Source organism: Capra hircus, chromosome 6 (assembly GCF_001704415.2).
Source record: "Capra hircus breed San Clemente chromosome 6, ASM170441v1, whole genome shotgun sequence".
Classification (NCBI taxonomy): Eukaryota; Metazoa; Chordata; class Mammalia; order Artiodactyla; family Bovidae; genus Capra; species Capra hircus.
The window spans coordinates 15,999,190-16,024,691 of NC_030813.1; the positions used below are offsets into that span (position 1 = coordinate 15,999,190).

Genomic DNA, 25,502 nt, shown 5'->3' on the forward strand with positions numbered 1-25,502 from the left:
GGGCAGCGCACACCTTTGAGGCTCGGGAGAAGCAGAGACTAGGGTGGAGCTCGAGCGATCCGGGGCTCGCCGCAGGTGATCTGTAGTCGCTAGCAGCTTCCCACCCCAGGACCGCGGGTTGTCTTCGGAATTGTTGCTGACGTCTCCCGAGGGCCGGCTTCTGCTCCCCGGGCGCCAGGCGGGTGAGACCGCGTCCTCTGCCTTGCCCGGGCGCTCTGGCAGCGGCGAACTCCGAGCGAAGGAAAGGGCACCAGCAGACGCCCCAAACCCCGCCTCCACCGCTGGAAGGCAGGGAGCCGGGGCAGCGGGGGCGGAGGAAGGGGCGGGGGCAGCGGCCGGGCTTCAGGAAGCGGAGGCCGCACGGGCGTCGGCGCTACGCTCTCGGCTGCGAGGAGCTCGGAGGCTGCGATGAGTTCGGACGCTGCACTTCGCCGGGCTCGCTGTCCAGGTGGGTGGCGGGTGCCGAGCGGGGCGCGCGGGCGCGAGTGGGGACGCGGGTTCCCCCGGCTTTGCTCGGTGGCCGGGAGAAGTTGAGGGTCTTGGAGGGAAGCGCTCGGGTCGGGTGGGCGCAGCTGAGCCTCTGGGCTCGGGAAAAACAGCTCGGGGACCTCACCGCCGCCTCCTTGCGGTCCCTGGTGGCGGCGCCTGGCGCTGGGGAGTGCCCCGGCCGCTTTTGTCCTCCGGGCGCTGATCTCTTCCTAGCTGTCGTGGCTATTTGCACTTTAACTGCGCTTGGTCATAAGAAAAGTTAACTTTTGGGTCTTGTTGGGCCTTATTTTTTTCACTTCTACGTAAAAATAAGTGGTTGCCTTGTAGTAACAGTGGAGCGTGAGCAGCCCGCAGAGGCGCCCGGGCAGAGAGAAACCCCCAGGCTTGCCCGCACGGAAACTGGAGATCAGAGTCAGGCCTTGGGAGCTGCACAGCCCCCATGGTCCTCCTGCATCCGGGAAACCTGCAGTTATTTGTGAATTTAACTTAAGGCCACGGTAACTTTTCTCTGGGGGTATGGCTTCCCTGGTGGCTCAGATGGTAAAGAATCAGCCTGCTAAAGCAGGAGACTTGAGTCGGATCCCTGGGTCGAGCAGATCCCCTGGAGGAGGGCATAGCAACGCACCCCAGTATTCTTGCCTGGAGAATCCCACAGACAGAGGAGCCTGGCGGGCTGAGGTCCATGGGGTCTCAAAGAGTCGGACACAGCGACTAAAACAACAAACAACAAATACCTTTTCTCTACAAAATAATCAGCTTCTAAGCACATGCTTTAGGACGTTCTTCCCTGTCGCTTATAACTATATTACTGATAAGGTTTAGAAGCTCTGAGCCTGGCCATAGTTTTTTAAAAGGGCGGGGCAGGGCGGGGTAGGGGGCGCGGAAGGTGGAGAGTGGTTTGACTCGCCGGCGGTCAATCCACATAGAGTGCCTTTATTTCAGAGCTTTCTGTTCTTTGCTACAGAAAACAAGCCTTGTCCCAGAGGCAGGTTGTAAAAGTCACCACGGTTGTTCAGGAAGTGTGGTTACCCTGATGGGACAGTGCGAGGTCCAGCAACCATTTCCCTTTTGGAATCCAGGGGGAGGGCTGGGAAGGAGGGCAGGATGCTTGCTTGAGGCACCACTAGTCACTGCACATCCCCCGCCATTCTTGTAATGGTTTCCTTTCTTTTCCTACTTGCTCTCCTTTCTTTGTCCACAATACTCCTTTTCCTGTGTATTCCAGGCCTGACATGAGCCAGTCCTTGGCTTCCCTGGTGGCTCAGAGCTTCTTCCTGCAATGTGGGAGACCTGGGTTCGATCCCTGGGTGGGAAAGATCCCCTGTAGAAGGAAATGGCAACCCACTCCAGTATTCTTGCCTGGAGAATCCCATGGGCGGAGGAGCCTGGTGGGCTACAGTCCATGGGGTCGCAAAGTGTCGGACCCGACTGAGTGACTTAACTAACTTTGATAAGGAATATGGGTAGATTGTCACAGATACTGCAGTGAATGAAGATGATGACAGTAGATACTGAAGAAGTTTGGAGAAGTGAGCACTTGGTTTAGAAAGGTTTCTGTTCTCTCCCTGGTGGGAGTGGTTTTACCACAGCTAGTACATGGACTTTGGAATCTGCAGGCAGAACTGGGCCTTTCAGTACCAATTCCAAGGCACCAACCTCAGATAAGCCCCTTGCACTTTCTCTGTCTCAAAGGGCCTATGGAGTAGAGTGAGATAAATTTATCTCATATGCCAAGCCATCAACAAATGGTGAAGTGAAGTGAAGTGAAATCACTCAGTTGTGTCCAACTCTTTGCAACCCCATGGACTGTAGCCTACCAGGCTCCTCTGTCCATGGGATTTTCCAGGCAATAGTACTGGAGTGGATTGCCATTTCCTTCTCCAGGGGATCTTCCCCACCCAGGGATCGAACCTGGGTCTCCCCCATTGTAGACAGATGCTTTACCGTCTGAGCCACCAGAGAAGTCCAGCAAAAAGTCCAACAAATGGTAGCTGGAGGCATTCTCAGGTTAAGGTGTGGAGGAAAAAGAATGATTGATTAGTTTTGTAAAAAGTGGGTTTGAGCAAAGAGGTGGTTACATTTTTGGAGAGGAAAATTGCATAAATCAGAGACAAGGAGAAGGGAGGAGAGGTTAAGAGTCAGGTTGACCCATTTCTGAGAATAATTGCAGATGAAAAGGAATTTATAAATCTTACATAGAATATCTCCCTCACTAAGATTGATTTTCTCCATGTCAACAAAACCAGTTTATTTGTATTCATGCAGTGTGTCATTCAGTCGCTAAGTTGTGTCCTACGCTTTGCAACCCCATGGACTGCAGCACGCCAGGCTTCCCTGTCCTTCATCTCCTGGAGCTTGCTCAAACTCATGTCCATTGAGTCAGTGATGCCATCCAACCGTCTCATCCTCTGTCTCCTCCTTCTCCAGCCCTCCGTCTTTCCCAGCATCAGGGTCTTTTCCAATGAGTCAGCTTTTCGCATTATGCAGTATAGTGATACTGTGCACCCTTCCCGAAAGCTGGCCTGTTGGGCATGTACAGTTTAAAATGACTGTGACAGAATCATAATGATCTCGGAGTGGCAGCAGTGAGCTGTGGCACAAAGCGAGACTGTAATTCCCTACTCAGGAGTTGAATCTGGGTAACCTCGATGAAAACTAGGAATCCCAGCTTGCAGACCAGTAAGGGCTAGAGGCTAGAACCTGTTTTCCCCTGACTCTTGGCCCCAGTGAAAAATGCATTTTTCATGGAGGCAAAAACTGTAAATGTAGGTACAAAGTTTATGATTAGAGACATAGCACAATGACAAATGGGAGCAAACACAGAGAGACTGTTAAGATAGACGTAAGCCAGAGATGCACACCTGCAGAGAAAGGGTGCGGGCGTGTCCTCTCTAATGAGGAACACAGGAAAAAGAACGTTCAGTCAGTCTCTCAGTCGTGGCCGACTCTTTGTGAAATGGTTAATTCATTTATATAGGACAGTGCTGGTGGCTAAGACGGTAAAGAAGCTGCCTGCAATGAGGCTTTGATCCCTGGGTCGGGAAGATCCCCTGGACAAGGGCATGGCAACCCACTCCAGTATTGTTGCCTGGAGAATCCTATGGACAGAGGAGCCTGGTGGGCTTCAGTCCATGGGGTCTCAAAGAGTCAGACACGACTAAGTGACTCCTGATCTTTGTTTACCTTTGGCCAGTTGTCTTGTTTTGACACCCCTATATCCCCCTACTCTCCACCCCCAGTCAGTTTGTCTCAGGACCCTCCCCTGGGTGTGCATGCACCCTTCAGTCAAGATGGATTTCATCGCAGAGGCATATGGTGGGGGGAATAGCAAGACTTACTGTGTTCTGACATTCCCTGCCATATTTGGCCCCTCGAAGCCTTTTGCACATGTGTAGCGTCTCCTTTGCCCTAAGAATGGGAAATATATGACCTCTTGATCTTCTAAGAGTTTTGTCCCTCTCTGTTCCTGCCATAAGGTACCCAGTGGATAACCCATAAGGTCTGGTTATCCACTGAATACCTGTTTTTATATCTAAGAGCAGATCTTGAAATGTAGACAGCAGTCTGGTCATAAATAGCCCAAAGCCCATCTGTCTCTTGCCTCAGGAAGTGTAAGCAGAGGGCTGGTAGTGTCTGGCCTGGAGCCTTTTTCTCTCCCCAGGAATTATGATCAAAGGGCCAGTTGTAAATGTCTGTTCTAGAGCCCAGCTGTCTCCTGCCTCAATAATGTCTGTTCTCTGAAGCTGGGTAAAACTGATCAGCTCCGAGGAAGTTTTGGAACTTCTGTTCTAATGTCTGTCTCCATAGCTTTCTATTCCGATTCAGCAAACTGCTAGAACAGACTGGCAGCTGGACCAGGTCAGTGTTGATATTGTAGGTTACAGGGCACCTGTTTATAGCAGAGTGAAGGTTAGAGCCTGTGAGGTTCAGAATTAAGTTTTCAGTGCCCAGTTTCTTTCTATGTCTATTGTGTTTAACAGTGACAACAGCAACAAAAAAAACTTTAAAAAATGCCTCAATGAGACTGTCCTGTTAACTTTGAAACTGAATGTCATTTTAAACAAATTAATCTTGAACTACTTAATACTAGCTGTCTTCCCTAAATCTGTAAGCTGATGGCAATATTTGAGATGACTCAAACGCACAGCTTAGATTACATCAGCCCAGGAGAACTGCGGCGCTCCTTCCTGAAACTATGAAAAAGAAGCCTTAGAGACCCAATAGCGTGTACATCTCCAATGCTTTCACTCTCAAGGACTTGAGTTAGTTTGGTGACCAGCCACTTGGCATAGCCTCTGCTGGGGACACTTCAGGCTGCCTTAGGCTCACTACCAACAAGGTGCAGAAGCTGGGGGAGGGGAGCTGCTGGGTCTGCTGCTCCTCTGGGGCTCTCAGAAGAGGCTCGGCGCTTTGCACCCATGCAGATTCTTGGAGGGAGAAGGAAGTGATTGACTTTCAGATACAGATTTTTTTTTTTAATTGGAGTGTAATTCTTTTACAATGTGTGTTAGTTTTTGCTGTTCAAAGATGTGAATGTATACATGTGTACACATAGACCCTCCCTCACGGGCCTCCTTCCCACCGCCCGCCTCTCTTTGCCATCCATCTGGGTCATTACAAAGCCCCGAGCTGAGTTCTCTGTGCTCTAACGGCAGGTTCCCACTACGCTATCATTCTACGTGTGGTAGTGTATACATGTCAATCATGATTTTCCAGTTCGTCCGACCCTCGCCTTCTCCCACTGTGTCCAGATGCCCATTCTGTACAGCTGCCTCTCTTTCCTCTCCTGGAACTAGGTTCATTTACCATTTTTCTAGATTTCCACATACATCCATTAATAAACGATATTTGTTTTTCTCTTTCTGGCTGACTTGACTGTAGGAAAGACTATGGGTCCACCCAAATCTCTACCAAGACTCTGGGTCCACCCAATCTCACCCAGTCTCTCAAATGACCTCATTTCATTCCTTTTTATGTCTGAGTAGTCTGCCCTCACTGTATGTTTGTGCTACATCGTCTGTGTCCATTCATCTGTCAGTGGACGCTTAGGTTGTTTCCATGTCCTGTCTTTTGTAAATAGCCCTGCAGTGAGCACTGGGGCCCATGTGTCTTTTTCGATTCTGGTTTCCTCAGGGTATTTGCCCACTAGTGGGAGCTGCTGGATCATGTGGTAGTTTTATTCCTACTTTTTTAAAGGAATCTTCACACCCTTCTCCATAATGGCTGTAGCAATTTACATTCCCAACCATGCAAGAGGGTTCCCTTTTCTCCACATCCTCTCCAGCATTTATTGTATGTAGATTTTTTGATGATGTCCATTCTGACTGGTGTGCGGTGATACCTCGTTGTGGTTTTAATTTGCCTTTCTATAATAATTAGCAGTGTCAAGCATCTTTTTATGGGGTTGTTGGCCATCTGTATGTCTTCTTTAGAGAAATGTCTATTTAGGTCTTCCTCCCATTTTTTGATTGGGTTGTTCGCATTTTTTAACATTTATTTATTTGTTTGGCTGGGCTGGGTCTTAGTTGAAGCACAGGGGATCTTTGATCTGTGTTGCAGCATGTAGGATCTTTAGCTGTGCACTCGAACTTTTAGCTGTGGCTTGCGGGATCTAGTTCCTTAACCAGGGATTGTACCCGGGCCTCCTGCATTGGGAGCTTGGAGTCTTAGCCACTGGACCATCAGCAAAGTCCCTGTTTTTTATTTTTTATGTTGAGCTGCATGAGCTGTTTGTATATTTTGGAGATGAAGCCTTTATCCATTGCTTCATTTGCAGTCATTTTCTCCCATTCTGAGAGTTGTCTCTTCATCTTGTTTATGGTTTCCTTTGCTGTGCAAAAGCTTTTGAGTTTAATTAGGTCCCATTTGTTTATTTTTGTTTTTCATTACTCTTAAGAAGTGGGTCAAAAGATCTTGCTGTGTTTTATGTCAATGAATGTTTTTCTTATGTTTTCCTCTAGGAGTTTTATAGTGTCCTGTCTTAAATTAGGTCTTTGATCCATTTTTAGTTTACTTTTTTGTACGGTGTTGAGTACTGTTCTAATTTCATTCTTTGCCGTGTAGCTGTCCAGTTTTCCCAGCACCACTTCTTGAAGAGCCTTTTTCTCCATTGTATATTCTTGCCTCCTTTATCATAGATTAGGTGACCACAGGTGAGTGGATTTATCTCTGGGCTTTCTGATCCTTATTTCTGTTTTTATGTCAATACCATACTGTTTTGATTACTTTGCAGTGTAGTCTGAAGTTGAGGAGCCTGATTCCTCCAGCTTCATTTTTCCTGCTCACAATTGCTTCGACTATTTGCTTTCAGCAGTTTGACAGTTGCTTTCAGGATCTTTTGTATTTCCATACAAATTGTAAAATTTTTTGTTTTCATTCTGTGAGAAATGTCATTGATAATTTGATAGAGATTACACTGAATCTGTAGATTGCTTTGGGTAATATAGTCATATTGACCCATCCAGGAATATGGTGTATTTCTCCACCTGTTTGTGTCATCTTTCTGTCTTTGATTAGTGTGTTATAGTTTTCTGAGTACAGGTCTTTTGCCTCTTTAGGTAGGTTAATTCCTAGGTGTTTTATTATTTTGGTTATGATAGTAAACAGGATTGTTTCCTTGATTTCTCTTTCTGATCTTTCATTGTAAATGTATAGGAGGGCAGTAGACTTCTGTGCATTAATTTTATACTGTGCAACTTTACCAAATTCATTGATGAGCTCCAGTGTTCTGGTGGCATCTTTAGGGTTTTCTATGTATAGTATCATGTCAGCTGCAAACAGTGACGGCTTTACTTGTGCCTTTCCAATTGTATTCCTTGTATTTATTTTTCTTCTCTGATTGCCATGGCTAGGACTTCCAAGTGAAAGTGTTAATCACTTAGTCATGTCCAACTCTTTGCAACCCTGTGGACTGTATAATTGTCCATGGAATTCTCCAGGCAAGAATACTGGAGTGGGTAGCCATTCCCTTCTCCAGGAGAATCTTCCCAACCCAGGGATTGAATTCGGGTCTCCTGCATGGCAGGCAGATTCTTTACCATCTGAGCCACCAACTTCCAAAGCCATGCTGAATAATGATAGTGAGAGTGAACATCTTTGTCTCATTCCTGATCTTAGAGGAATACTTTCAGGTTTTCACCATTAAGAATGGTGTTTGCTGTGGGCCTGTTGTCTATGGCCATTATTATATTGAGGTAGATGCCCTCTATGCCCACTTTCTGAAGAGTTTTTTTTATCATACAGGGGTGTTAAATTTTGTCAGAAACATTTTCTGCATCTATTGAGATGATCATATGGTTTTTATTTAATATGGTATATCACATTTATTTGAGTATATTGAAGAATCCTTACACCCCTGGGATAAATCCCACTTTATCATGGTATTTGAGTCTTTTAATGTGTTGCTGGACTCTGTTTGCTAGTATTTTGTTGAGGATTTTGTGTCTTTGTTCATCAGTGGTATTGATCTGTAATTTTTTTTTTTTTTTTTGGTAATTTATTTGTCTGATTTTGGTATCAGGGTGATGGTGGCCTTGTAGAATGAGTTTGGGAGTGTTCCTTCCTCTGCAATTTTTGGGAAGAGTTTGAGAAAGATAGGTGTTATCTCTTCTCTAAATGTTTGACAGAATTTGCCTGTGAAGCCGTCTGGTCCCGGCCTTTTGTTGAAAGATTTTTAATTACAATTTCATTTCCTTACTTGTGATTGGTCTGTTTATATTTTCTAATTCTTCTTGAAAAGCTGTACCTTTCAAAGAATTTTTCCATTTCTTCCAGGTTTATTTTATTATCATATAGTTGCTTATAATCGTCTCTTATGATGCTTTGTATTTCTGCGGTATTAGTTGTTAATTTCTCCTTTTTCATTTCTAAATTTGTTGATTTGAATCCTCTCCTTTATTTCTTTATGATTCTGGCTAAAGGGCTATCAATTTTGTTTATCTTCTCAAAGAACCAACTTTTAGTTTATTGATTTTTGCTATTGTTTTCTTCATTTCTATTTCATTTCTTTCTGCTCTCATCTTTATCATTCATTCCTTCTACTAAACTTTGGTGGTGGCAGCGGTGGTGTTATTGATGTTCTTTCTCTAGTTGCTTTAGGTGTAAGGTCAGATTGAGATTTTTGTTGTTTCTTGAGGTGAGATTGAATTTTAGATATCGATTTAATATGTTTAGTTTGAGTGATTCTGTTTCTTTTTTATGTGATTGTTTTAATGATAAGGAGGTAAGGGTATTAAAAGGAGGTAGAAAAAAAAGTGGATCATGGAATGCTTTTGAAAATGGAAGGAGAGGAAACCCTGCATATTGCTTAGTAGAGCGGTGTGGGGAGCAGGAAGGAACCCCAGTAGACAGTGTATGGAGTAAGAGGTCTTCTGGGAGGGCAATCTGTGGGTAGGAGGAATCCCAGTTAGAACAGTGTGTGGCTAGAAGTAGCCCCAGCAGAGCACTGTGTGGAGTGGGAAGTGTCCCAGGGAGCAGTGTGTGGACAAGAAAGTATACTCCTCTATCTTTGTGTTGTAGGAAGTATTCTGGGTGGAGGAGTTTACGGGCTCGGAGGGATTTGGGGGAGCTCAGAATGTAGAGTGGGAAGTCAGCCTAGAAGAGTTGTGTGTTCAGAAGGGGAGCATTCCTGAGCAGAGGGGAGTCTTGGTAGGAAATACGCCCCGTGGAGCAGTGTGCAGCAGGAAGTTCTCCCTGGTACGGCAGCGTGTGCAGCAGGATGTATTCTGGGTGTGGCGGTGTGTGGCGTGGGGAGAGCAGGACGTACATTCAGTGGGGCAGTGTCTGGGGTAGGGAGCATCCTCCGTGAGCGCTGAGCGCAGCAGGGAAGGGTCCCTTGTATAGCGCTGTTGAGGAGGAGATCTCCAGGTAAAGCGGCCTGAATGAACAGTGAAGAACTACCCTTGGTGGAGCACCGTGGTAGCAGGGCGTATATCACACAGAGCTGTGTGTGGAGTAGGTAACCCCGCAGAACACTGTGGAGCAGGAAGGTCCCAGGTGGAGAGCAGAGCGTGGGGTAGGAGACGCCTCTTGTAGAGCGGCGTGCGGAGTCGGACATTTCTGGCAGCTTGTGGCATAAGAAGGGAGGATGTCTCCTCGGGTGAGCGCTGAGCGGAGTGGGAAGTCACTGGTGCAAAGTGTGCAGAGAAGGAAATAACCGTCCATAGAGCAGGGTGTGGAGCAGGGAGGATTCTGGGCAAAGTATTTGTAGAGGAAGGAGAGGCTGTATACAGAGTACAGCAGTGTGATGGGACATACCCTGGCAAAGTAGCGTGAGGGGTCGGCTGCGTCCCGGATACAGCAGGGTACAGGTGGTACCGGGTGACCTTGGTAGGTCAGTGTGTGGAGGATGAAGTCCCCAGGGTAGACCGTGTGTGGATTCAGAGTTCCTGTAGTAGAGCAGGGTGTGGCGCTGGCTGCGTTCCCTTCAGCATTGTGTGAGCTGGGAAGTATCGTCGTGTGGACTAGAAGTATTCCGGGGACAGCAGATGGTAAGTGTCCCGGGGAGAACAGCGTGTGGTGTCGGAAGTAATCCTGGTAGAACAGGGCGTGTAGGAGGAGGTGTGCTGCGCCCAGCACAGGGTGGAACCGGAAGTGCCCCCTAGAGCTGTGTGTTCACTGGGGCAGCATCCCGAGTGGAGTGTGTCTCATTAGGAAGCATCGGCTGTTCAGCAGTGTGTGGAGCAGGGAGCGTCCTGGCAGGCGAGCAGTGTGTGATGGAGGAAGTATTCTGGATAGAGGAGTTTGGGAGGAGGAAGTGTCCCCAGTATCCAGTGCACAGGACCGGAAGAGTTCTAGTAGAAAAGCGTGTGGAATGCCTCTGGTGGCACAGTGTCCAGCAGGAAGCATTAATAATCCCCAGGGTCAGCGTGTGGAGAAGTCTGCTGGTGGGACAGGGTATGAGGTACCACGTGACCTTAGTAGAGCAGTGTGTGGAGTGGGCGGGACCCCTTCTAGAACATTGTGCGGGGTAGGGCGAGTCTTCAGTAGAGCATTGTGTGAAATAGCAGATCCTCCAGTAAGCAGCTGCATGGTAGGGAGGTCCCCTGATGGAGGAGAGCTTGGTAGGAAGTGTCTGCGGTACAACAAGGTGTAGAGTTCGCAGGATCTGCCTTAGAGCAAGATGAGGGTAGCATGGAAGCCTCGGGAGAGTGGGGAGGATGCATTAGAGAGGCTGCTTCTGACTCCTAATCTTTGGTGCGAGTAACAGTCACCTTGGCACATCTCCCAGGATTCTGATTATGTAAATCTGGGTTAGGGACCAGGAACCTGCATTTTATCACCCAGGCCGGGGATTGATGTGGAAGGTTAAGGAAAACTGATTGGGGCCTATTGGACAGGGGAAGGGTGATGCCTCTCTGGGGTCTTGGCTGGTTTGAATACTGGATGCAGTCCAGGAGAAGCAGGCTGAGAGTGACTGGTAAAGGGCCCTGGAGTTGAATTCTCTCTCTCCTCATCCTCTCTCCCTAGGTGGATGTTTGTCAATGAGGAGACATGACATGAGGTTAGAACCATCAGGCGTGAGGGAGAGACTCCAAGGAGTGAGGGGAACACTACCCTCTTGGCAGGGGGATGATGGGTAGGGGTTTACCCTTAGGGTCCGTCCGCCTTCCTTCCAAGACCTCAGCTGAAAGGGGCATCTTGCTACATTATTAGTACTTGTGTGGTCGTCACCTTCTGTCCCCTCTCAAGCTGCTTATCAGGTAAAAGCAGATTCATGAGCATATGGACTCTTCTGGTAGAAGATGTTAGACTCACTATTGCTGTCCAGTAGAGAAGCCACTGGCCACGTGTTATGTAAATCTCAATTAGTTGAAGTTAATTAAAAAACTGAGTTCCTCAGTTACACTAGCCAAAGTTCAAGGGCTCAAAAGCACATGTGGCCATTGGCTGCCCCCAGAGACAGCTCAGGTATAGGGCATTCTGTCACTGCAGAAGGCTCTGTTGCACAGCACTGTTCCTGGGAGGAGAGGGATTCAGTGAGAGCTTGTCTTGTGGGTGGGGAAGTCTGATCTTGGGTTGAGAGAAGAGGGTCCCCATTATAGGATCATAACAACCACATGTGTCATGCAGGAGATCAGAATCTGAGTCTTTGCCGTTCCCTTCCTCCACCAAAACGTCTGCCGCTTCCAGGCAGTAGGATAATCCAGTGTCAACCACACTGTGTTCAGTTCTCTTGCTTGACTTCACTCTCTGTGTCAGAGAATATTTGCTAAAAACATTTGCTGCAAAATAAAGCAATTTCAAGCAATTTCATGTTTCATTTGAGCTTCATAACCACAGAGCTACATTTGTTACTTTTGGCATAGTGTGCAGCGAATGAATGTGAGTAGTATTTTTCCGTTTCTGTTTATGATCTTTTTTTATTTTGCATGTAAGAGTTGGAGGTGAGAAAGAACTGAGCTGTGCGTTTACGGTTCGTTTATTTATTTTGGCTGCTCTGGGTCTTCCTTGAAGCGCGTGGGCTTTCTGTAGTTGTGGTGTGCAGGCTTCTCTCGTTGTGGCACGTACAGTTCGTTTATTATTAATAGCACGTTCCCTTCCTTCTCCCTTACCCCTTCTCACATCCTTTGACTTTTAAACCAACCAAGACAGAAGGAGCCTAGCAGATAGGAATCAAGGCAGCTGGGAGCTCCTAATGTGTTTTATGACCATAAATCAAAAAGTATATTAACAAAACCCTACTTTCTTTTAATAGGTGAAGAACAAAACATGACCGAAATAGACGCCTTCCCTAGGAGGTAATAATCTTCTGTTTACTCATTAAGGTCTTTTCCTTTAGTGGCCATCATTAGCCTACAGAAGTCAAAGTAAGACAGGGACATGGCGCTGAAAAGCAGAGTAGAGAATGTCAGGTTCAGCATCTGGAGGGCTGCCTTGTAGGTGTGCGGGTTGGTTGCTGCCCGTGGTTCTGAAGGGACCAAGACTGAGGCTCAAGATATTGAACAATTGGGATGGCCTTGGCCTGGGCCAGACCATTGTCTTTGGTCCCTGGTCCCTGGAGCCCTGGGGGAAAGACACCCAAGCAGAGGAATTGGGGGATGGGAGGGGTTTGCTCAGGATGGCTGCTGTTTACTAGTTGGTACAGAGATGTTTCAGGACTTTCCCAACCAGTGTGGCTGCGAGGCCCGCCCAGGGCACAGCAGTGGCCCGCCGGCCTGGTGGAGGAGGAAGCAGCAGGCCTCTGTCTGTTCTGTGCATTGACCTTGGGCTTGGAGGAGCTTATTATTTAATAAGACCTAGACTGATTTTTTTTTAAACTTTTCCTAAACAGAGAAATATTTGATCCAACTGAAAAGTACAAAATGGACCACAAAAGGAGAGGAATTGCGTTAATCTTCAATCATGAGAGGTTCTTCTGGCACTTAACCCTGCCAAACAGGCCGGGCACCAGTGCCGACAGAGACAATCTTAGGCGCAGGTAGTACTGTTTTATTTAACATCCAGGTGGTCAGATATTTAAGCGATAACTACTTATCCGCACTGTACACATAACAGAGCAAGAGTATTTGGGGATGAACCTCACTTGGGCTCAGCCTCCCCTAAGAACTTGCCTGAATTTTCCCCCTAATCCTGTTCTATTAAATGTTAACAGTCTTTGCATTCTTATAAATATATCTGCATAGTAGACGGCAGTATTCTAACTTAAATCAGTTACCATGAATAAATCCCTTCCTGCCATGGATAATCGAGGAAAACCATCATTGTCATATTTTTCTTTCTCCCTAAAGAAAAGTCAATTTATATGTCATAAAAATGAGTATAGATTCCTCAAATAATTAGGAGTATATGACAGTTTTGAATAGCTCATAAGCTAGTATCCAATTTAATCTCCAGGTTTTCAGATCTAGGATTTGAAGTAAAATGTTTTGATGATCTTAGAGCAGAAGAACTGTTGCTCAAAATTCATGAGGGTAAGTAGTTTTCCTATTCATCTTCCTTTGATGGGACTGAGTAGTTTTTAATTATCCTTGTATGGAGATAGGTCCAAGTAATTAACTTGTAAAAAAGGCATGTCAATTAATTTAGCATGGGTTATAGGTTTTGGTTGTGCCTCTCTGATTATACGTTACTCAGCAGATTTAGAGACCTTTGCATATAATGCCTACCAAGTTATAGTTTATATACCACTGGTTACAGTCTGTTACTCTGGAAATGAATGTAATGATCTTTTCATTTGGCAATTAAAAGCCCAAGATGCAAATACTACAGATGCTGGGCAGTCATTTTTTAACTGACTCCTTCCACACCCAAGTTTTCTACTGACTTCAAAATACTGCTGGTTTACATACATTATCTCATAATTTCTACATCACTATGCAGTAGGTTGGAGAAGGAAATGGCACCCCACTCCAGTGTTCTTGCTTAGAGAATCCCATGGAGAGAGGAGCCTGGAAGGCTGCTGTCCATAGGGTCACACAGAGTTGGACACAGCTGAAGCGACTTAGCAGGCATGCATGCACTGGAGAAGGAAATGGCACCCCACTCCAGGGTTCTTGCCTGGAGAATCCCAGGGACAGGGGAGCCTGGTGGGCTGCCGTCTATGGGGTCGCACAGAGTTGGATGCGACTGAAGCGACTTAGCAGCAGCAGCAGCATGCAGTAGGTAAATTAACAACTTAATGTGTATAGTAATCACTACAAGTCATGGGTTTTTAAGTAACTTGTCAATGGACTATTAGAACAACTGCATCATTAAACTTTCTTCAGAACTTTTTTTTAAAAATTGAGGTATAATTGACATACAGAGGAGCCTGGTATGCTGCAGGCCACGGGGTCGCATTTGTGTACATTGGGGAACGATCGCCACCATTAAGTCTAGTTACCGTCTGTCACCGTTCGTAGTTACAGACTCTTTTCTAGTGACTTTTAAGATTTATTCTCTTAGCAACTTTCAAATATGCTAACTGTAGTCATCATGCTGTACATTAACATCCCCAGGACTTACGTATTTTGTAACTGCAAGTTTATACCTTTGGCCCCTTCACCATTTTGCCTCACACTTCTCCTTTCCCCTGCCCCAGCTGCCACGAGTCTGCTCTCTGCAACTTTGAACTTGGTTTTGCTTGCTGGGTTTTTAGTTCCCACATATAGTGACGTGATCGCGTCCTTCTCTGACTTGAGTCACTTAACATAATGCCCTCAGGGTTCACCTGTGTTGTTGCAAATTGCACATTTTCCCTTTTTTAATGACTGAATGCTCACCCATTGTACATGTACAGACCACACTTCCCTTATCCGTTCATCTATTAGTGGGCATTTAGGTTGTTTCTGTATCTTGGCTGTTGCAGTAATGCTGCAGAGAATACAAGGGCTCGTGTGTCTTTACAAGTTAGCGTTTTTAGCGTTTTTGGATATATACCCAGAAGTGGAAGTGTAGTATATGGTAGCTCTGTTTTTAATTTTTTGAGGACCCTCATACCAGGGTTCCTCTTTAATCTGTAAATAATTTCACCTGGCTGCTCCCCACCTTTCCTACTTTGCTCGCTCCTCAGCTTTGGAGGGCATCCGCCTCGTGTCTTAACACTCTTTGGGAAGCTCCAAGCGCTGTAGACACATGCTGGCACTGCCTCCCTTCAAGGTGCAGCGACACGGAGGGAAGTGTTACGGGGTAGTTCCCGTGTCTGCCCTAAGAAGGTCTCTGCTGATTCAAAGAAACTTCTTAGGCGTTCCCCATAATAATCCCTTTAGGTTTTCCATGTCATTATTCTGTGTTTTAAAAAAGCTAACAAAAACCTGTTCAAACTCTTACTTCTTTGAACTGTAATAATTTGGATGTTTAAAAGTCAGATATTGTATTGTATAAATTCTTGCTTAATTTAAATAAGTTGTTTCATTAGACATTTTATAATAAAATTTTCCCTCAATTATCTGAAACTTTAGATACTAAGTACCTTATTTTCATTTCTAAATAACTTTTGGGGTCCTTTTTAGCATCAACTGCTAGCCACGTAGATGCAGATTGCTTTTTGTGTGTTTTCCTGAGTCACGGTGAAGGCAACCACATCTACGCATATGATGCCAAAATTGAAATTCAGACGTTAACAGGCTTGTTCAAAGGAGACAAGTGTCAGAGCCTGGTTGGAAAACCCAAGATATTTATCATTCAGGTAAGACTGATTACGTTATAATCTTAATTATAAAGGCCATAGTTCTATACATGTGATTAGAAAGAACTAAAGCTGATTTTGGAAGTTAACTTTCTCCAGTAATCGGAAAAGGCCCTTTTTGAATCCTAGCCAATCAGAGTTGCAGCTTCAGCTGTTAGTGGTAGTTCTTTAACATAAAGATGCTCAGAATCTTTATTACTTGGAACTGACTCAAAATAATGAATATTACTTGGCAATGACTCCCTGGCCCAGCCCAGTGTCAAGGTAGGGCCTCTGGAGAAGGTGTCTACTGATGGACCACGGCAGTGGGGCACTGCCTGTTCAGACCAGGTTTGGTCTGGTAGCTGGAGAACATGCCAGCCAGTGAGGAGAAGGTGGGCATGAAGACTTCTAGTTCCAGCTAGACTTCTAGTCCTTTCACGTTTTCCCTTAGGCCAAGATGGGTCTAGCCGCTGCCCAACTTGTAGTAAGAATAAAAATATTTTGGGAGGCCTGAATAACATCCCCTTTGTTACCTCAGTAGGGATTTCTGGGAAAAAATGAGAATTCCTGATGTTGCTGGGCTGCATGAAGGACCCGGGCACCTTTCACACCCCGCCATTCCTTGAGAGAGGGAGTAGGGGGCTACTTAAAAAAAAAGTCAAGGATGACTCCCTGGTTTCTTGTTTGGACTGTGGCACTGGGGCGTCTGTGAGATGTGTTGGAAATACAGGTCGAAACTGAGACAGGCGGCCTAGGCTAGAGAAGTTAGTTGGGAGTAACGAGGGGGTGGATGGTAATGGAGACAGGTGGCCCGGGTTAGAGAATTACACTGGGACAGTGATGAGCGGATAGAGGGTTCTGGGAGGCATGGGAGTGGATGAGCTCCTCCGTGTCAAGGATCCCCTGAAGAAGGCGTATAGAGGGAATTCCTTTGCGGCCCATTGACAGCACTCAGTGCCATCGCTGCCAGGGCTCCAGCTTCAGTCCCTGTTGGAAAACTAAGACCCCACGAGCTGCGTGGTGCCACCAAAAACAAGTGGAGAACAGAACTGAGGGATGCTGATGAGGAATGGGCAGAGGGAAGACAATGAGGAGGACACCTCAGAAGAACAGGAGAAAAATCACAAGAATGATGGGTGATTGTTTATGAAAAAGGGAGTAGCCAGCACCATCAGGCACCAAAGCAAGGAAAATGTTTTGCCAAGTTATTTGATTTCTCTATGCCTCAGATTCTTCACAACAGGCACACTGCCTCATAGGGTGACTGAGAGGATAAGATGACGTGGCCTAAGATGAAAAACGCTTTGAACAGTGCCGAGGAAGTGGCCCACCCCCAGCCAGTAAAGGCCGGCTCTTATGCTTACTGCCGTTGATTTGGCAAGTGATGGCATTGAGTTCCACATGCTCTACATTCCATGTAGGAAGACAGTAGAAAAGGTCTGAAAATAAGCCTGATAGTACAAAATAAGATTAAAATCTCCCTGTAAAAATAGGGTATTAGGAATCTTGTTTATCTGGTAACTCTGAAATCCATCTGAATGTTTCTTTTAAAGCTTATAATTCTTCAGCCATTTCAGAATTGATGGACACATTTATAATACTACAGCAGAATCTTGTTAGAGCACTGTGCTAAGTTTACGAGGGCTGCCAGAACAGAGTACAGGCATACCTCGCTTTATTGTACTTTGCGTATTTTTACACTTTTGCTTTTTAAAAACTGAAGGTCTATGGCAACCCTGCGTTGATGCCATTTTTCCAACAGCATTTGCTCACTTTGTGTCTCTGTGTCCCATTTGGGTAACATTATATTTCACACTTTTAAAATATTATTTGTCATGATGATCTGTGATTTTTGACATTACTATTGTAAAAAGATTATGGCTAGCTGAAGATTCAGGTGATGGTCAGCATTGTTTAGCAATAGAGTATTTAATTAAGGTCTGTCCTTTTTTTTTAGAATTAATGCTACTGCACACTTTAATAGACTACAGTATAGTATAGACATAACTTTTATATGCACTGCTGCTGCTAAGTCACTTGCCGTGTCCAACTCTGTGCGACCCCATAGACAGCAGCCCACCAGGCTCCCCTGTCCCTGGGATTCTCCAGGCAAGAACACTGGAGTGGGTTGCCATTTCCTTCTCCAATGCATGAGAGTGAAAAGTGAAAGTGAAGTTGCTCAGTCGTGTCCAACTCTCAGCGACCCCGTGGACTGCAGCCCACCAGGCTCCTCCATCCATGGGATTTTCCAGGCAAGAGTACTGGAGTGGGGTGTCCTATGCACTAGGAAACAAAAAAATTCACGTGACTTGCTCTGTAGCAATATTCGCCCTGTTGTAGTGGTCTGGAACTGAAGCTGCAGTATCTCTGAGGTCTGCCTGCACAAAGACTGGGTGGCTTAGACAACGGAAGTTTATTTTCTTGCAGCCCAAGATCAAGGTGTCAGCAGGGTTGATTTCTGAGGCCTCTCTCCTTGGATGGGAGGTGGATTCTCATCTCTTTTGTCTTCACGTGGGCTTTTCCCTGTGCTGTCTGTACCCTGGCCTCTTTTTATAAGGACACCAGTCATAGGGGGTTAGGGCCCACCAATAGTCCTCATTTTACCTTAACTACCTCTTTAAAGACCGTATCACCATATACAGTTACCTTTGAAATATTGGAGGCTATATGTTTTATATTGAAGCCCTCAGTATATAAATGGGGGTGGGACCTATTGACTGAAAGAAGACCAAACTCCCAGGGAGAAGGACCCTGCCAAAAAATAAATAAATAAACGGAGTGGGGACAAAAAGCCCGTAATAGTCATTTAATGTTAGCCTTTGTATGAGTCAGAATTAGTAAGAATTTGAGCCCTCGCTTTAAAGTGGGAGCAGAAGGAAGGAGGCACATTGATAATGACTCTCAGGTCAGGTGGTGTCATTTTGACTCTTAAAAGCAGCTTGGCAAGGAAAACCCAAGCTGGGAATATATTACTTGATTACATAGAAACACTTAGGGACGTACTGTAATTTTCTAAAAGAAGGGGTGGCTCTTGGTGCCGTGGTGTGTGTAATGCAGAAGAAACTTTAAAGCCACAGATGTTTTCTCCTCTACAGTATACCTTTCGATCAACATAATTTGGTGTCTAGTTGAGGATGCCAGTTTTTTAAATCATCAACTAGGAGAAAACGTAAGTAGGAAAAAAAAGAACTGTCGGCTTTGGCCTACTCTAAACCTGAATGCATTGTTTCTGAAATGCCTATAAAGTGGATTTTGTTGATGCTGCTGTAAAGGCGTACTGAATTACACATTCACTGTGAACGTGAAGCACGGGGAAGAACAGGTAACTAAAGGAGGGGATTTTCCTCCTCGTCCCGTAGGCGTGTCGGGGCAGCCAGCACGACGTGCCAGTCATCCCTCTGGATGCAGTTGATCATGGGACAGACATGCTGGGTGCCAACGTGACCCAGGTGGACGCAGCCTCGGTTTATACACTTCCTGCTGGAGCCGACTTCCTCATGTGCTACTCCGTGGCAGAAGGTGTGTGGGTGTTTAATACAAATGTATAATTGGCTTTCTTGGCTAAGTTTCTGTATGTTTCATCCCGGCTTGATTTAGGTGAGGTCTTTCTAATGGGACATGAGATCTGGTCGTGAAGCTCACAAGCTTAATGGACATCTTGGGCCATGTGATCAGAGTGACATTTGAAAAATCCTTCCTGAAAACTACTATATGTTAAATAAAGCTCTAAGGCTGATTATATTGAATATCTTAGCAGCAGAATGTGTCAGTGATAGTGATACCATTTTTTATAGTTAACACTTGTAGAAAACATTGTTGAAAAAAAATTTTTTAAGTGTGGCATCTAAACCAGGGAAGTCCCTGAAAAATATTTTGATGACACTTGTTCTCTATTGTAGTAAATAATTTTATGTTTTTCTTTTTTCTAATCACTGGTCTCAAAAATCATTGCCTAGTTTACTACTAGCTTGGGAAGTTTTAGCAAGTGGAGAAAATTACATAGCATCAACACCATTTTTATAGAACTGTGTGGAATTAATCTTTTTTTCCACATGAGAAGAGTCAGCAGAGAAAAAATTTTAAACTGTATCATGGACACATCTTAGTCTCACCCAATGATTTTTGAAAACTTGGACTTGAAAAGTGATTTTCTGTCACAGTCGGTAACCAGGAAACTTCAGTGGCTTCTTCTGTCTTTTTCAGGTTATTATTCTCATCGGGAAACTGTGAATGGTTCATGGTATATTCAAGATTTGTGTGAGATGCTGGGGAAATTCGGCTCCTCTTTGGAGTTTACAGAACTCCTCACTCTGGTGAACAGGAAGGTTTCTCAGCGCCGAGTAGACTTTTGCAGAGACCCAAGTGCGATTGGAAAGAAGCAGGTTCCCTGCTTTGCCTCAATGCTAACTAAAAAGCTGCACTTCTCTCCAAAATCTAAATGATAGGTGCTATTTTGTTTTATGTATTCAAAATAGATTTTCTCTTTTCATATAAAGGAGTATCACTTGGTTGAAGCAATTTAAATGGTACAGCAATTTTAAATGTTTTAAGCTTTAATAACTTAAAATAGTTCATATTGGACATGGTGAAGGGGTTTTGATATATGGAGAAATGAAATCCTCAGGGAATTCCTACAGATAAAAATCCACAAGCATTTGTAATACTAGACTTTTGTAGTAAATTGCAAGTTTACTCAATCTCTGGCTGATTTAACTTGTATTTTGTGACTTTTTTTTTAAATAAAACTTCGTAATGTTTTTAAGGGCTTTTGAAATCTAAGAACTGGTTTTCCTTTAATATTTGAAATTTTTTCATTAAATTTTTCTAATTTCCATTCTTACTTGAATAATTTATAGATGGCTTGGTTTTACATGGTCATAAAATTAATCTACATATGAATTACCACTTTTTTGTATAAGACTAAGTGTTTAAAAAAAAAGCCTTCAAGAACTATTATGTGGCATTTTGAAGAAGAAATATAAAGTAGTTAATTCTTAGTAGAGGCCACAAACCTGCAAAGTTTGATTCTGTCAGTGTCTTGAATGGTAAGTTATTGTACACTGTCTGGTAGTCCCACTCACAGACCGTCGTCATATTTACGGAATAATGGATGTTGCTATTGTTTTTGGCAGTGCTATGCAGCATGTGGAATCTTAGTTCCCAGATGAGGGACTGAGCCCACGCCCCCTGCAGTGGAAGTACAGAGTCTTAACTACTGGACTGCCTGGGGAGCCCCAGGTGGTATTTTTAAGATTCAGCTCTTACTGAATATGATATGTAAAATTTGAGTAATATGCTTTGTTAGTAATCTGCCAGAGGCCGAAGATGGTTAACAGTCTGGGTTTTGATAACAAACTTGGGACCTGCTAGTTCAGCAGTAGTTTGTGCTATTTCAGGTACAGTTCAGAACATGTGCCAACTATATGCCAAGGTCAGTGGGGCATTCATCCCTTTTCCTGTGGTCATGGCAGGGGTTCCACTGTCAGTTGAACAGTTTACCTTTAGCTTCTGACCCTCAGGTGCTGCTGTCTCCATAGCTCTTCTTGCAAGGGTGAATGGCTATAGAAACTCCTCAGCTCATCCAGTGAGCACAGGCCCAGCCCTCTAGGCAAAGATTATATACCGCTGCTTACCTAAGTTAGCTGATGTTATTAAAAAGCTCAACCCCTGCCACCCACCACATGCATACACACACATTTTTTTTTCCTTCAGTGATCAGTCAGAGGGTTTATTTGAAAAAAATCCTCTTGTTCAGATGCAGTGCCACTGGTACCAATGTATCTGGGTACCAAAGTGCCATCAAATCTGAGCTGTGGAAACAATAGGGACACAGCTGAATTTTGTTTATAACAGTTGTCTCAGGATAAGACAACCCTTTCGAAATAAAATTAACATGCAATTTCTTTGGAATCCTTTAGTTTTGGTTTCAGTCTGTTTAACTTGGAACTTGAGTAGAAAGATCATACTCTGTGTGTTAATAAATGATGTCTCTAATCAATAACGTTTTAACATACATGACATCTCCCATTTGAGCAACTACAGTTTAAGTACTAAAAAAGGTCAGAATGTCCTGCCTCTGATCACTGAGCTGTCATCCCTGGTGCTCAGAAATCAGTTTCACCTGTGACAAAAAAAGTACAATGTGACCTATGCGCAGCTCCTTCTCTGAAGAATTCAACTCTATTTTAAAAGACTATTTTACTTTGTAAAGTGGGATGACACTAATCAAAGGGAGCTGTCTTTACTAAGAATTCATTCATTTTTCACATGACAAATTTTCTGAAGCTCTAAAGACACAGAAGTATTCTTTGATAATTGTCTTTCACATCCTTTTTCAGAGGTCAGTAAAATTTTTCTGTACAGGGCCAGAGATGAACTGTGTTGGGCTTTGCAGGCCACACTGCTGCAATCAAACCTTGATTCTGTATTGTGAGAACAGCCATAGACCGTGCATCAGTGTTCATACTTTACTAAACTAAAATTTTATTTACAAAAACAAGCATAGGTATTAGTTTGCCAACCCCTGCTCTAGTCTACCCCTCTTCCCAGGGTTTCCTTTAGACTGTTTGAGAATTCAGAAGCCATCCTTTCTCTTGCCTATTCCCAGCTTTCTCCCAGCTCTATACCTGAAAATGCCATAGATGCCTGTCTCTCTCAGGTATGTCATAGGGGCCAGGCATTCTTCTTGATGCTGGGGATGGAAGCATCAGTGAATTCAGCACAGCAAACGGCACTCCCAAGAGGTAAGGCCCACCTTGCCCAACTGGCTTCTCTTACCTTTCATTGTATTGATGGTCTTGTCCCTTCCTGGGAACAGGGTTCCTCAAAGGCAGAACATGTCCTAAGTGCTTGTCATAAGTGCATATTCTTAGCTTGTTAATAAAACACTTAACATACTGCTTATCCAGACTCTGGGTTTCAGAGATACTGATACAGACTAGCACCTGGATCACTGGGTGTTGCTCTAATTAAGGTGTTTGAAGTTTGAATCTGATTTGACTGAAAGGTATACCCTTAAAACAGTGTTCTTTCTCCTAAAGCAAATCTCAGTATCAGGCTGTCATCATTACTGTTCCTGTCCCGTAGTCAATCACTGAAAAGGTGACATCCTAGGTAATGGATTAAACACCATGATGAGTTGTACATTTATAAAGATGTATGATCTACTCTGAGTAGGTGCTTAAATCTTTTCTAGCTATGTACACCTGGGCAAATTAACCATGATAAAGTTTAGTTTCCTTATTGGGATTAAAAACAGCAACCTCATAGGATTATAGGATTACAAATAAGTATTATGTAAAGCGCCTAGAACAATACTTGACAACAAATGATCCTTGGAAGAAAAGTTATGACCAACCTAGATAGTATATTGAAAACCAGAGACGTTACTTTGCCAACAAAGGTTCATCTAGTCAAGGCTATGGTTTTTCCAGTGGTCATATATGGATGTGAGAGTTGGACTGTGAAGAAAGCTGAGCGTCAAAGAATTGATGCTTTTGAACTGTGGTGTTGGAGAAGACTCTTGAGAGTCCCTTGGACTGCAAAGAGATCCAACCAGTCCATTCTGAAGGAGATCAGCCCTGGGATTTCTTTGGAAGGAATGATGCTGAAGCTGAAACTCCAGTACTTTGGCCACCTCATGCGAAGAGGTGACTCATTGGAAAAGACTCTGATGCTGGGAGAGATTGGGGGCAGGGGGAGAAGGGGACGACAGAGGATGAGATGGCTGGATGGCATCACTGACTCGATGGACGTAAGTCTGAGTGAACTCCAGGAGTTGGTGATGGACAGGGAGGCCTGGCGTGCTGCGATTCATGAGGTCGCAGAGTCGGACACAACTGAGCGACTGAACTGACTGAACTTAAGTAAATATTAAGATGAAACATTTCAAGTGACATTTTATAGTTTATCGAATGATAAAAACCTTCCAACTACTGTGAATTTAAAAAGAAATTAATGACCAGATGATTTTAAATGAAGCCTAAGAAAGGGCATCCAAGCACACTGACCGTTTCATGTCTGCATGGGAAGAAACACGGGACAGGCTGACAAAGCTTCTTAAATGATGAACTGTAACAGCAGCAGCTTTGATTTTGATGGATGCAGCCCAGATCCTTCCAGCAGTAAACCTCAATAAGCCGTGAAAATCCACAAACCGAAAATCTCAAATGAGAACATCAAAGAATACCTGTGTTTTGCAAGCATTTTTTTTTTATTAACAAGAGATTGAAACAGTCAAATGCAATGAACTGTGGGATTCAAAAAGTTCCAGTTGCAAAATAAACATATCATGGAAAAATTCACTGACGTTAAAAATGTACGATCACTTCTTTTCATCGAGTTCCTCTACTTGCATCCGCAAATAGAGAGAGCGGCGCACGTGTCTCAGGGCTTCAGTGGCCTGTCCAAGGGAAGAGGAGGGGGCACTGATCAGAGAGGACCGCGAGCACATCGGATTACTGTTCCAAGGAAGTTCATAACTCTAACATCTCCTGAGGCCAACACAGAGATCTAAACGACAAGTGGTAACTACCCACGATATTTCAATTTATGTGGATTCTTTTGTAAAAGTTCTATAGTATGAGTTTATAGTATATGGTTTATAAACTATGAGTTTATAGTACTTCCTGATACTTATTATGTTTGTTTTCCCTTTTACAAAGGGGTTTTTCTAGCTCATGAAAAACAATAGCAATAGCAACAACAAAAATTCCATTAATCTGACCTATTAGCTTCCCCTTTTTCCCAACTTTATTACCTTAAAAATCTAAATCTTCAATGCCCAGTGCTGGAAACTACTTAGGAGAACATTCTTTAGCCTTCTTGGATTGGATCATTTAAATTTAAGTACCCCGAAAAGCAACATTACATTTTTCCTAAGTAATGATTATATGGAATGTAAATATATTTTTAAAGCCTCTTTATCTCCAATTTTTGGGCCATAAATTCCTGTTATATCTTTCCTTTTTTAAAAATTTGAGGGATGGGTAGTTTAGAAGATACAGGTAACAAAAGACATGATTGATCACTGGCTATTAAATGATCATGTATTGAACAGTAGAAGACTTTTTTTTTTCTAAAACTTTGTTATAAAATTGCTAAGAAAAATTTAAAAAGCTAATGGGTCTGCTGAGAGGCCAGAGGTAACAGCTGCCTAGGAATCAGATTATATGGAAGTGCTCCAGAGTACGGCTCCAGAGCCAAACTTTTGGCTTCATACCCTAGTTTCCCCACTTTCCAACAGGGTATACACCTCTGTTTTCTCATCTGAAAGAAGGAAAAGATGAAAGGAGGAATGCCATATGGATTCTGTTTTTGAGACGAAGAAAGTATTGGAAAGTATTTAGAGAGTTTAAAATTGTTTTATCAGAGTGCTCACCTTCCTAAAAGGCTTATGTTCTTAATGGGTTCAAAATTTCCAATTGAGCTTGCTATTGGACTTCTTTCTTTAAAAACACATCTTCACTTAAAAATAGATTTCTATTGAAAACTATTATTTTGTTATCTCAGAGTCATTTAAGACCTTTCCTATTTACATTTAAAGCTATCCCCATGTAGAATACAGATGACAAGAAAAAAACTGTAGGAAATTAGTATCAGGACATGTCAGCTGTTTAACTGAACAAACCAAAATACAGAGAAGCCTATGCAGGACCAAGATTTAACCTGTGTGAGTGAGTCACCAAGTGTGCAACCCTGATCCTAAATTCTGGCTCCCAAGTAAGACTGGCTGTAAGATGCCATTTGCAGTGAGGTACCTTAGCAAGGTCATCTTTGAGCTTGTTGTACTGTACCACATCAAAATGCTGTTGCTTTGATCTCTTATGGAAGAAGTGAAGAAACTGCCTACTCTTTACAGCTGAGTAAGTATAATCCTGAAAAAAAAGCAAAGCAAAACAGAACATGCTTTAAATGAACATGAGAC

General features: G+C 43.9%; 2 protein-coding genes across 3 annotated transcripts in view; one reads left to right on the plus strand and one right to left on the minus strand.

Annotated features, from left to right (window-relative positions):
* CASP6 (caspase 6) lies at window positions 321–20,423 on the plus strand. Its single transcript, XM_018049226.1, has 7 exons — window positions 321–448; window positions 12,185–12,227; window positions 12,761–12,907; window positions 13,324–13,400; window positions 15,420–15,595; window positions 18,937–19,096; window positions 19,781–20,423. Exons 1-7 carry the CDS (start codon window positions 409–411, stop codon window positions 20,017–20,019), a joined length of 882 nt encoding a protein of 293 aa, XP_017904715.1. The 5' UTR covers window positions 321–408; the 3' UTR covers window positions 20,020–20,423.
* The window catches only part of MCUB (mitochondrial calcium uniporter dominant negative beta subunit), a 101,016-nt gene continuing 99,284 nt past the window's right edge, over window positions 23,771–25,502 (minus strand). For both annotated transcript variants that reach the window (XM_018049228.1, XM_018049227.1), the window contains 2 exons: window positions 25,336–25,452; window positions 23,771–23,978 (listed from right to left, as the gene is read on the minus strand). In XM_018049228.1, the coding sequence (XP_017904717.1) occupies window positions 23,901–23,978; window positions 25,336–25,452 (195 nt within the window). In that variant the 3' untranslated portion in view covers window positions 23,771–23,900. The remainder of the gene's footprint in view (window positions 23,979–25,335; window positions 25,453–25,502) is intronic.

Coding starts and splice junctions, on each gene's coding strand:
- CASP6 (XM_018049226.1), top strand. CDS start 409: ATGAGTTCGGACGCTGCACTTCGCCGGGCTCGCTGTCCAG. Junction 15,596..18,936: donor CCAAGATATTTATCATTCAG/GTAAGACTGATT, acceptor CTCGTCCCGTAG/GCGTGTCGGGGCAGCCAGCA. Junction 19,097..19,780: donor GTGCTACTCCGTGGCAGAAG/GTGTGTGGGTGT, acceptor TGTCTTTTTCAG/GTTATTATTCTCATCGGGAA.